At 41.0% G+C, this 12,653-nt stretch overlaps 2 protein-coding genes across 2 annotated transcripts; one reads left to right on the top strand and one right to left on the bottom strand.

The window, feature by feature from the left end:
• The first annotated feature begins 1,297 nt into the window (after positions 1-1,297).
• On the top strand, positions 1,298-5,263 carry LOC143323785 (F-box only protein 40). Its single transcript, XM_076735866.1, has 2 exons — positions 1,298-3,157; positions 5,081-5,263. The coding sequence occupies exons 1-2, from the start codon at positions 1,307-1,309 to the stop codon at positions 5,261-5,263; spliced, it is 2,034 nt and encodes a 677-aa protein (XP_076591981.1). The 5' UTR covers positions 1,298-1,306.
• Positions 5,264-6,009: 746 nt separating this feature from the next.
• ttc36 (tetratricopeptide repeat domain 36) lies at positions 6,010-7,939 on the bottom strand. Its single transcript, XM_076735747.1, has 3 exons — positions 7,800-7,939; positions 7,385-7,573; positions 6,010-6,388 (listed from the first exon to the last, which is right to left on the bottom strand). Exons 1-3 carry the CDS (start codon positions 7,903-7,905, stop codon positions 6,123-6,125), a joined length of 561 nt encoding a protein of 186 aa, XP_076591862.1. The 5' UTR covers positions 7,906-7,939; the 3' UTR covers positions 6,010-6,122.
• Between the last annotated feature and the right edge of the window lie 4,714 nt (positions 7,940-12,653).

The raw sequence follows: 12,653 nt of genomic DNA, 5'->3' as shown, positions 1-12,653 counted from the left end.
TTTTTTCAGAGCATCATGAAAAAATACCTTTTTGATCTTATATTGTAACCCTGAAGAATTTAACTAATCCATGATATGAAATTCATCTGGCAGCAGAAAGAGCTGCTGGAGAAATGCTGCATGAGTTTTTGAAAGTGTGTGACTGACATCTAGTGGAGGACAACGATCAGGACAAACACGCTTATATTAAAGCACTGCGCTGTGTACATTTTTGAAGAAATAATCACCAATAAGAAATCATCACTTACGATTAATCATTTCAGTTTTCATCTCTAAAAAAGCAGTAATCAGATGAACCCATCTGTAAAATGATTTCAAAGATATTTCAGAAAGTGCTTTATAATTAATTGTTTCCAACTGTTACTCTAAACTGGGAAGGGAATGCAAACATATAATAACTGCTAATGGAGTATAAAGGGCTGGCAGTGCAGTGCATGTGCAGGCAATGTATTGCACACACTCAGATGTTGTTTTTGAGCAAACGGTAGTTAAACCATATGTTTAGCTACTGAGAACTTGGATTACCTGGTATTATCGCCCCCCTTTCACAGTAAAGCGGAGGTGGGGGTTGTAACCTGACCTTGGCTCTAACGGCTGTGTGACAATGGTGCCCTGTCCCTCTGGCCTGTCCGCCCCTCTGTTGTGTCCATTTATAATGTCCAGACACAGTGCAGAGGTTACTCAGAGGTGCCAGCAAACACAAGGTGACAGCCTCGGAAGAACAAAGGGTGAGAAACGTTGCTGTTATTGCTGCAGTTTGCACTTTCACTCTTTACTAAAATGTAGATTTCTGTTATTAGAAAGTCTTTGGTTGAGCTGAACATGTAATTCCTCTTTTTATGCTAATGATAACAGATGTATGTAGATGTATATTTACATTCATATTCATACATATTTCTGCATATTTTAAGATTAAGATTGGACATAATATTTATGAAAATTTATTATGCATTTTAACTCTGTACATCAGACCACACCTTGCCATCATCTTTGCTTTTCTATTCAAATATAGTCAGGCTTGTATTTGCTGACTTGTGCCTTATATGCACAGTATTGTTTTCCAGGTTCTCCAACAGTGTTTCCAGCTTGAAACTCTTCTCAGATGACCATTGTGTCCATCATCTAAAAATGGTAAATGCATTTATTTTCAAAGTTTGACATCATCATTTAAGAGTTCTAACAAAATATGATTCTAACATTACTTGCAACTATTGTTATAGCTTTAAAATAGCCTCAGCATGGGCCTAGAAACATTGCCTATTGTTCTGCATTGTGTTATTTCCCTTTTAAGGTGAAGAACAGAAAGATGCCTGGAGGCCATCATGAGCATTGTGACAAGTGTTACAATGTCCACTGTCAAGTCCCACTGCAGATTTCTGTCTCATGCATGGTCATCAAATGTCATAAAAACTGTGGCGCCATCCTGCATATGTGCAAGCAAGAGGAGCACCAGCTTCTCTGTCCCAATGAGACGGTCCCCTGCCTCAATGTGGCCTATGGTTGTCCTCTCACCATGCTACGCCACAGGCTAGCCAAACACCTGGAGGTCTGTCCTGCGAGCGTGGTCTGCTGCTCTCAGGAGTGGAACCGCTGGCCTGTTTCAGAAACTGATCTGACTTTCTACAAAAATGTTTCAGAAAACCCTAAAAATGAGGAAAACCTCGATGTTGCTATGGCTCTCAGGGACCAAGAGCTGCTGTTTCGATCCATCAAAATGAAGAACATTTTTCCTGAGTTGATGGTGGAAGATTCTGTCCTTCAGGATGTTTCTGCTGGGGTCAACAGTCCTGCAGAGGAAGCAACCTGTTCTTTAGTTTGTGAAAAATCTACAGAAAATGGCTGCACGAGGATGGAGGTAAAAGAACTGAGCCAAGAGGAGAGAGATGCTTTGGCAAAGAGCAGGGATGTAGATAGTATTCAGAACTACTGCTCCTGGGAGAAGATATTCAACAAGGAGATGAACGGATGCAAGCAAACTGTCAAAAACCTGGATAAGATGGAGGAACAAGGAGTGAAAGAGGAAGAGCAAGAATCATCAAACTGTCAGCAGGAGACAAGAGACTCACAGCTGAGCCAAGAGAACGCTGCTGCTTCTTCAAGCATGAATGGTACAACTGGCCTCGCGCCATGGCAAGATGGGGTCCTTGAGAGGTTAGGCAAGGAAGTCAACATTGCTGAATATAACATGTATCTGGTGCACCATGGGGCAATGTTGATTAACTTTGGCCAGCTTGCTGCTTGCACTCCAAGAGAAAGGGATTTTGTTTATGGGAATCTGGAGCCCATTGAGGTTGAAACTGTCCACACATTCAACGTTCCTACCAGCTATCGAGCAAAGCGTCATCACCTGAAGGACCCGGCGCACAAGGCCAAGACCGCACACCAGAGTGTTGACACTGCAGATTTGGACGTGTCAGTTGAGGACCTTCCGAAGTGTGACGAGATTGGTGCCACTCTCCTTTGCTCCCTGGAAAAGGAACTGAAAGGACATTTAATCTCAGAGAGTGTGGGGATAGATGGTCTTTATGTGGATGAAGGAACACAAACATACAACTTTGCCTCTGCTCCATTCAAAGCAGATGCATCGCTTGCTGATGTCACTGCAGACAAACCTCATTGTCTTTATGTACATGTTGAAGCAGAGTCTGTTACTAGAAGACATAACAAAACAAGTTCAGCCTTCAGCTACATGTGTGGCCACTTCTTTCGCCGTGATGAGTACCGCTCTCACTTCAGGAATGTGCACTCTGACATACAGGCCTCTCTGAGCGGCTGGTTCCAACAGCGCTGCCCCTTAGCGTACCTCGGGTGCACTTTCACCCAGACGAGGTTTCACCCTGCAGGTCACCAGGCTACAATCAAATTCTGCCAAGATGTCAGCGCCTTTGTCCTCCAGCCAGAAGTCCTTTCATCCCTCTGTGAAGGCCCTCAGAGAAATGGCAAACATAATCTGGATCCCCTGAGCAGCTTGCCCCTGGAGATCCTTCAGCACATTGCCGGGTACCTTGACAGTTCTACATTATCTCAGCTGTCCCAGGTCTCCCATCTGATGAGGGAGGTGTGCGCCACATTGTTGCAGGAGAGAGGGATGGTCTCGCTCAAGTGGGAGAAAAAGACATATTCCCACGGGGGGAGCTCCTGGAAATGTCGAAAGAAAGCAAGTATCCTTAAGATTTTTCAATTTCATGAAATTAAATGTGTTATTCTAATTCTAATCGCTTGAATCGTCTGTCTATTTATATTAAGTGAACTGCAGTAGAAACTCCTTTTATATTATCATATTTCTTTATTTATGCTACTATTCCATCTCATATGCAGTATTATTTGATCTCAACCTTGTACACAGTGAAGGCAAAGTAAACACACGGTCAAATTTCTATATCAGTTGCCTTCAGTATCTGACACCATTCTGTCATTAGAAATGTCAGTCATTCATACATGACAGCTGCTGGATTGCAGACACCCTCCAGACTCTCCATAGTCCTCTCACAATATTATGAATGCAATCACGGTCATCTTTAGTTTATGGGTTCCCACTGAAGCAGCCAGTAGACATTTGCCACATTGACTGTGTTTTTATCAAAACCCTGTTGCATGTGGGGTCAGGCACCTTGAAGAAGTGTTTGGAAAAAGGACATTTTGTTCTCTTTCCTGACTGCTGTCGGCCGTTTAGTCAAAAAGTGCCTGTTGACTAAACAGCTGAACTTAAGTGTCATTTAGTGTTGCAACATGGAGATTTTGTTCTGCTGTATGAGATAAAACAAACAAGCAAAAAACACAGTAGCTCTATAGAAAGCAAAAATTTGCATCTGGATCTAGACCTGAAAAAAAAAATGATACTGTAGTTATAAACAACCAGTGCTAATTGGGTGTTTTTTCCCTTTGATAATTGGCAGTAGAGAGATTCAGGGAAAAATAGAAGTGATGGGTGTCACATGCAACAGCTGGACTCAAACCAGTGAGGCTGTGTTTGCATTAGACCACTAAGCTAGACCTTAGACTCCATGGCTTAGACCACTAGGCCACAGGGACGCTTAGTGGTCTTGTGGTCTGAGCATTCAGATGCCTTCAGCTGCCTTGATTTTTGGAGATTATCTAAATCCAGTCTGGAATTTTGAGCAAACAAAGGATGACATTTCAAGTGTTACAGATTCATGACCATTGAGCTATGGCCATTTGAATTCATCATGTATCTGTAGTGAAATGCCATCAGATGTACATGATTTCTTGAAGTAGACGATTGCATGATATCTAATATTGGTTACAACTGCACAATATATTTAGTAGTTACAGCAGTTTATGTCAAATTATCACATGTTGCAATCAGGCAATACAGCAAATAAAAAATTACATCTTTTGACAGCTCATACAAATATTCTGTGTACCAAATTTGATCAAAATGATGTTTGTGTATGTGGAGTAAAATGGTAGATATTCAGCGGGTTGAAACATTTGTTGTGAAACAAAGAATTTTTGAAAGATGTTTCATTTCTTTCTTTTCACAGTTCTGAACAAAAAACAAATCAAGTTTGCTTTTAATTTGGGTTAACATTCAATCTGATTCTTCTTCAGATCTGTTAAGCAGTTATCAGATATCCTGACAACAAACAAACAAACCCATACGAAAAACATAACCTCTCTGCTGGAGGTACTAAAGGTGGTATAAGTTCACAGTGTGTCTTCTTACATTGACTATCTCTGTACTGTAGTGGTCATGGGACCGGGAGCATGCTGATGATATCAGTGATGTGGAATGACCTGAGGCCTTGCTGCCAGTAAACACAGTGCTACCATAACAAGTCAGATATGTGATCATTCATGGAAACAAGGTGTTGAGAAGACTGTGTGGCGACAGCTGGGCATTTGCTCCCCACTGAAGGGCGTAATAATTTGTATAAATTTGTAACGGATAGATACAGAAATAACATCCCGCCCTGGTGTTGTGATAAAAATACTCTATGATCTAGATTCCTTGGATATCAAACATAAACATATCCTCATGATCATAGCTGCAGGACAATTGGTAGATGCCTTGGCAGCAGCTTCCTACACCTACTTCAGCTTTGTCTGTGTATTACAGGTTTGGGAGTTCAGCTCTCTGTTTTCCTCTGTGGACAAATGGAGCTTCAGCAACACTCCTTCCATGTCAGATCACCTGAGAACGTGTTCCTTCTACAAGAGACAGGAGCGCACTGAGCCGATGGCTTTGGCCTGCCTGGGAGAGGTCAGAGACAAATATGCACAAGTAAAGCATAAAAGATAATGCTCGTGGTCCCTGAGCTCAGTGGGTGGACCACAACACGAGTGATGCCATGTTTAGAATCACTCAGATGTGATATGTATGCACCCACAGAACTGTGAAGTGGATAAAGCCTCCGCATATACAGCTACAGTACAGAAACAGAAGAGAAACTGTGTGCTGAAGCCCTGCAGACACATACTGTATATGTGGTATAAGGATTCACTTTGGCAAAAAATGCAATTTCTGAAAATTGTGATGTGATTTACCCAGCTTCTATTTCTTGTAATGTCTCCTCAAATCACTTCAATTGTGCAGTAAGTCGGCAAAATGCTTCAAATGGATTTATCTATGCAGTGTTTATTGAGAGAAGATGAAACTTCAATAACCTTTCTGAGGACACTAAATTCACAAATTTCCTGATGCAGTGTTTGAGAGAGGGCCTCATATTGTGTAATATCAGATCAGTTGCTTTTGTTTGCCATACTGAGCCCACGAGTGTTGTTTGTTCCATATCTGCTCATTCTTGTATTGAAAAGCATTATTTCCATTTCACTATTGTTGACAGTTTTCAACAAGACAAGTCTGACATCTACTGGAGAAAAGCTGAAGTACCTCAAAAGACAAGTTTGATATTTGCATGCTGAACATGAGATCATGTCCTGTGTTATATTTGATTGAACACAGCAGTGCATGCTTTCTTTCTAATTTAGACTGTCATCTATGCATGTCATTCAAACTATAAACTGGGTAATAAATCTGACCTGCACTTGGCCTTATTTATTTCACAGCAGCACTGTCAGTAGCATAAAAAGGACATGAAAATTTAAAAATATTGTTTTATTAACCACATACACAAACACAAAAGGTATAAAAGTAATAACTACTTCATCTCTGACGCTGGGTTGCGCAACGTATTAATCATCTCTGACAGCATTTTGTTGCACAGGGCCGCATATGGATTAAGAGCAACAGCCTGCTGTCGAGCAAATTCACTTCCAAGTTTAGCCGCTTTCTCAAAATCTGCTCTGGCTTCATCATGCTGGCATGCCAATCTACGTAAAAGGCCTCTTTGCACCAGCCCCTGGCAGGCAGTTCGTCCAGTGCCGCCGCTCAGAGAGATGGCTCGGTCCAGGTCCTGCAGCGCTCCTGAGAGGAGAGAAGGGCACTGTGAGGCATACACATGTCTGGAAAGTTGATTTTCAGTCTGTGATATTAAACAGGATACTCAGTGTGGGTTTTAAGTCAGTCTACTGCAATATTCACTCTGAGTAATGGAGCTGAATTTGCTTTGAATTACTCTTGCACCGATTATTGTCAAGTATGCAGTAAATAAAAATGTGCTACAGTCATTCTAATATTAATATGTTGACTGAAACTGAATGTGCTTTTCATAAATTACCAAAAATACAGCAGTCTCAGATGTATTATATATATTCTCAATACATGTGCTATGTTCTATTGATAACGACATTTTCTGATGAATACAGTACTACAGTACTATTTTGCTGCTCTGTAACACAGCAGTGATTCAGCATTTGCTCACTTCATTTCACATTTCCTGCATGTTATTTCAAATAGACATGTAGGTGTTTTGTTGGGAATATTCAGAGGGTCTTGTTAGTCAGCATCAGCTGGCATCAGCTTACACTCAAACCAGCTAGAAATATAAACTCCAATTTTAGAAACACAATGCAAGTAAAAAAGATGTTACAGTGTTGAGTGCATGGTGTGATTGACAATAAGATCTGCTGGCAGTATAAAAACACCACAGCAATCATCACATGAGCCAAAGAGGTTTAATAATCCAATAAACAAAAATGACAAAATGCACTAACTATAACCTGCTACATCTGTCATTTTTGTAATGGCAATGATAATACACTGAAACTATAAAATGCTGGAGACACAAAATCCCTGTCATTCTGTACATTCAGTGTATACAACCCTGCCCCCCTCGTGACAGCCAGCAGGTGAATGTAGCTATAACAAGGCTAATTCAGAGCCTGTACTGTAACATTGTTGACGGTGCATCAGATAGACAAAGGTCTGATATGGTGTCACGCTGGCCTCAGACTTAACAGCCTGATATGTCAGCACACTGTGGTGACTGGAAAAGGTTCTTATTGAATTTGTGGCATGTACCTGCTGTGTTCCCCTGCAGCCGCAGGGCCTGTGCCCTGTTGTTATAGGCTGAGGCTCGCTGAGGCAGGATCTGGATTGCCTGGCTGAACAGCTGAAGTGCAGCTTGCAAATCCCCAGCCTCTGCTGCCGAGACACCCTGCATCTCCAGCTCTTTCACTTGCTTCAGCAGCTCTGTGTCAAAGCCACTGTCTGGCAGGGGGAGATAAACAGGTTGAAAAAGCACTCAAACTCAATTGACAGGTACCGTGGCAAGAAAAACACAGAAATGTCACCCAGAACTCAACTTGGATTAAAATGTCATGTTTTTTTTTAGTCCGGGATGCGTTCAAATAAATTCAATATGCTATGAAATGATAAACATAAAAAGCTGTGACATGATATGTAGAGACGTATCAAGTCAGAAGCAAATGCTCACCATCATCAATTAATTCCTCCTCTTGGTTCAGGCCGGGGATGTCTCCAAAGGGGCTGCTGGGGTTGAATATAGCTTGGAGTACAGCTCTGTCATGTGCCGAGGCCATCTTGTCAGTGTCTGTGAAGAAAGCAGGAAAAGACAGCAAAAAAGAAAAAATGATGACACCTAAATTACAACTGGGTAGAGACTCCATCCTCCCCTAACTTCAGCCTTTTCCATCAGCCAATCAAAGAAGGGGGCGGAAGCAGAGGTGGACTTTGAGATTTGCCTGCAGTGAGCACATCTGTATTTGGTTAACTCAAAAATGCAGGCCAGGGATAAGTGCATGCTGCAGAGCTGCTGTTAGAATGGCAGACGGAGACAGAATGAAAATCTCAAATATATTCTATCTGATGGTCTCTGCTCAGTGCACAGGGATGAAACCCTTTAAGCACGCTGCAAAACAAACAGTGGGATTTGTAGTTATTGAATAATAAGAAATAAATGTGTCTTTGTTTGAAATTAAGAGATGTCCAGCTCTTCCATTACTCAATCAGCAGAAAATATGGACAAAATGAAACCTCTGTGACAAAATCCGCTGCTTTAGGCCACCGATGGCCATGCTGTCGAGCATCACACAGAAATGATCCACCATCTTGGATTGGAGGGTTGGAGTTTAATGGACTCATTGGATGCTTTGTTGAGAAATTCATGTGCACTGTGGCGGGTTTGTATTTTAAATATTTATCCAATAAACAGCCCTTTCAGCAGGGGCAGAGCCATATGTTATAAATTTAGACCAGACACAATTTTGGCAATCTATGTATATTCATATTTAATATATTCATATGTATATTTTGGCTATATATCTTTATATTCAGCCATTTGCTATATTTATCATATCTCTATTATGACATAAATTTGATCCTAATTTGAGGTGCCAAAGCTGGAAATAACTCACTCACTGAAGTGGCATATTGGTGTTTTGAGAATTTCATTGGCTATTCAAAGTGTCAGTCATCAGCAAACTCGGCTGCAACTGGCTTGATCTTCACAGAGAAATAGAAAGGGAGGCCCTTCAACTCAACTTAGATTGTTATTGGCTTCTCTGGTTGCTAGGTTTCATATGGCAGATTGTGATTGGTCAAGTTAGGAAGCGAGGTCTTATTTGAAGTGTTGACTCCGCAGTTTGTACACCTTACCGGAAGTTTAGCAACAAGCGAATGAGAAGCATATAGCTTGCTAATTTAAAAGGAGAAAACATCTTTCTGTGGATAATTAGCAAGTTTTTGACTAAATATGTTTACTGCAGTGGATCATCTGGACCTTTGTCGAGGTTACCAGACCGTTTCTGCCGAGTGTTACGAACTACGGATCACAGAGAGGCGTTCGGTGAGTTTCCTTAGTGTTGTGTGAATTTTTCAGAACTGCTTGTCTGTTGTTGCTGTTTGTAGTGCTTCATGTTGTGGTTGTATCTTGAAATGGTTTGCATCAGTCGATTCACGACAATCTTAGCTTTTCTAACGGTGCATAATATGAGTATAAACGCGAATATAGCGTCTGCGTTAATAGACGGGAAGAAAAATAAACAATAATAAGTTCCCCTAAGGCCCACAGATGGGCTAGCTAGCTAGCTAGCAGTCGCCTCACCATCTCACTGCTCAGTGTAATTCAAAATGCCTGATATTTGATTTGATTTTGTCTGTGGAAACACTGACAGTGGTCTGTAGCCACTGCCACCAGCAGCGGTAACATCAGGTACTGCTCTAAGCAACTAGCATTTAGCGTGACAATGCTAATAGACAACAGCTTTTGAAGGACAGAGCAGTGGCGATAACTACAGGTAAGTAAATTCACTGGAGTACTAAAGGTATTGGTAAAGATAACTGTACTTTAGTCCCATGGTTCACCAGCATTCAGATTAAAATATTACACTTTTTACTCGTTACTTTACAAAATTCGTATTTTATATACTAAGGTAACAAATGTATGATGTATTGTCATGGAGTAAAACTGCTAAACAGTACATACAAAGTAGAAAATTGCTCCATAATGACCAGCAACAACAGTAAAATGCTGCAGTGCTCACAAACTGCTGCATAAGTAATAATATTCTGACTATATTAATACTGTGAGAGTCCTGGGCCATTATTCTGCAGTGTGTTCAGGAGCATTTTCAGGACTCTAACACATAATTGAGTATTTTACAATGTTGTTTTGCTGTTTCTACTTGAATAAAAGACCTAAATGCTTCCTGCACCACTGGGTCAGACAGATAAACATGAGAGAAAACTCTTCAGGTCAGGAGCAGAAACCAGAGGTGCATGGCCGGCAGCGGTTTGCCACAGACAGTGTGGAGGAAAGCTACAGTGAATGGAGCAACTCAGCAGCAGGATTTCAATATTATTTCATTATTATTTCATATTATTCCATTACTGAACAAGTGAGGATGACAGATCTGTGGGACACTGGTTTAGGAGGAAAACTATGCCATCTTACTGCTCAGCTGAAACAGTGCCAAGAGAACTGCTCACAGACTCACCATCACCAGGTTTGATGCACTGCTTTGCTGTACATCACTGGTATCATCATATAGCCCGATTCTGTTATAGGAGACATCTGGATGGAATATCATGGCTCAAACCCTGCCCTCTGCTGTCACCGCTGACCTGGAGGATGATGCCCTTTGATGCAGACCTGATGCAGAAGAAGCTCTTCTAAAGGTAAAACCCATATTCCATGAAATGTAAGCAGTGTCAGACAGTTTGGATACTGGCTGTTTTTGGGTTTTCTGTTTGGTCTTGTTGCACAGTTTGGCGTTCCTGCTATGAACACAATTTCCATGAGTTCATCTCTTTTCATAACGTGTGGTTTACATTGTCAACATCATTTTTTTGGATTCTGGTGCTGTGTGGTTGAGTGGCGCACCATAGTGTGATTGGCCTTTGACAGTACGTGTATTTGGATGCTATCTGCAGAGTGGCACTGTTCCAGATGTTGAAATAGTGATGCTGCTTATCTTCTGCACGGGATGAGTGTCACTGCAGGTTTCTCTGCAGCCATTTTGCATTCAGGCCTTACGGAGGCCTATGGTGTACCTACATCAGTTCTCTGTATGTATCATGGAAGTACAGTTAAGCCGTTACATACACAGTATCTGGTCATGGGAAATTACTGTATTTTTTGATACACAATAAATATATTGGATAAAAGTATTTGGTAGTATAGAAACACAATTTTTAGAAGATGTGGTTGGATAAAGATGTTGAATTATTACTATGTACACATATTTCTCTGATCTTTGCTTCTTCTCCCTGTGAAATACACGATAGCTTTATCTCCTCAGAATCAAAAGATTATTCAAATGAAACAGTCTGAGGAAGAAAAATCCTTCTTTGGTTAAACTGCTCACATCTCATACTGTGACGAGGGATCTCAAAAAGACGTTGCTTTGATTGAAGAAAACAGTTGGGCACTACTGATGTAAACTGCAGTATTCTAATGTTACACACACCAAATCTGTGGCATAAGCAGTGGTATTTAAACAGTAAACATGCTTAATGTATGCTGCTAGTGTCTTATTTTAGTGCACAGAAAACCTGTGTAGTACATATCTAGATTCATGTACTGTAAATACATGGTATGTTATAATGTGGTACATTTTTGGTCTTCAGAGGAAACATCACAGAATCTGTAGAAAATCAGTGCATACAACAGAAAGAAAGTTATGGTGGTGAAATGAAGATCATTGGCTCTATAGGGATCTCCACAGCAATAGACATGAGCACGGAGGCAGAAGATAGCTGTTTCAAAAAGAGGTTTTACTGCATGTAATGGAAGGCAGATAACAGCAGCAGGGAAAGACGGATATCGCCATGAAGGGAGACCGATAGCAGCCAATGAGAGTGTTATGAATGCAGGTGAGATTGATCAAAACAGTACGATCGAACATGGCAGCACTGTGGCTTGCCACAGATCTCATGTAAGTAACTGCAAGTATTGCCGGCAAATATGTGGAAGAGAGTGACATAGATGAAAATGGTTCCAGCTCAAAGCCTTTTTCAGTTGTTTCCAATTACTGTCAGCAGTGATCTGGAACAAGGGAGAGCTCATGGAGGTGCGGGCTTTTGGGACTTTTAAATGGATAAGGCCGATCTGATGTGGAAGTAGCTGAAACACAAAGTTTGTTAAGAAATGGTCCTCAGCTCGCAGACGCTTCTGTTCAGTTGTTATTTAGTGGAAGTTCAAGGTTTAGTGTTTTTATTAGATGTTGTACAAAGCAAACGTAGCAGAAAATCTAAGTGTTCTTAGTTTCAGGCCTGTAGGCTATAAGGCACAGTAACAGATAAAGTGCATATATTATTCACAGTGCATCCATTCTGTGTACCGACATCAGTAGAGATTTGTGGATGTGGGCTGGTGTGTGTTTTCTATATTGGCCCAGCTGCCGTTAAGTCAGTAGTTTTTGCATGCTGGCTGAAAATGTGAATTTGCAGTGGGTCCATGTGTTGACAATGCATACTGAAAGAGAGGTAGATACAGAAACATACGCTAACTGGAAATTTCACAATGCACAAAATTGACTTTGCATAAATGACTCAAATGTAGGCAGATGTCTGCTGTCAATATCGAATGTTCTGCCGTCTATCAGCCAGTAGAACATCACGTCTTCCCCCGCACATAAAACAGCTAATGAGATGGAAATGTTAGACTAAATAATGGTGTGTTAAGGAAATGCACAGTCTATAGGTATGCAGTATGACTCATCTTGCAAGAAAATTATAAGCCTTAATGACACCTGCTTGACTAATGCTGCAGGTTATAAGTATGTAATTTAAAACTTTTACTGCAGGACTGCTGCAATTCTATATTCTA

Source organism: Chaetodon auriga, chromosome 7, assembly GCF_051107435.1.
Source record: "Chaetodon auriga isolate fChaAug3 chromosome 7, fChaAug3.hap1, whole genome shotgun sequence".
NCBI lineage: Eukaryota > Metazoa > Chordata > Actinopteri > Chaetodontiformes > Chaetodontidae > Chaetodon > Chaetodon auriga.
Note: the sequence above shows the minus strand (reverse complement) of the source record. Positions and strands in the feature narration are given on the sequence as shown.

What these genes read in the sequence shown, in the direction of transcription:
- LOC143323785 (XM_076735866.1), top strand. Translation starts at nt 1,307, where the DNA reads ATGCCTGGAGGCCATCATGAGCATTGTGACAAGTGTTACAATGTCCAC. An exon ending in CCTGGAAATGTCGAAAGAAA is followed by an intron (nt 3,158 to 5,080) that starts GCAAGTATCCTT and finishes TGTGTATTACAG; the next exon opens with GTTTGGGAGTTCAGCTCTCT.
- ttc36 (XM_076735747.1), bottom strand. Translation starts at nt 7,905, where the DNA reads ATGGCCTCGGCACATGACAGAGCTGTACTCCAAGCTATATTCAACCCC. An exon ending in GGAGGAATTAATTGATGATG is followed by an intron (nt 7,574 to 7,799) that starts GTGAGCATTTGC and finishes TCCCCCTGCCAG; the next exon opens with ACAGTGGCTTTGACACAGAG. An exon ending in GCTGCAGGGGAACACAGCAG is followed by an intron (nt 6,389 to 7,384) that starts GTACATGCCACA and finishes CTCTCCTCTCAG; the next exon opens with GAGCGCTGCAGGACCTGGAC.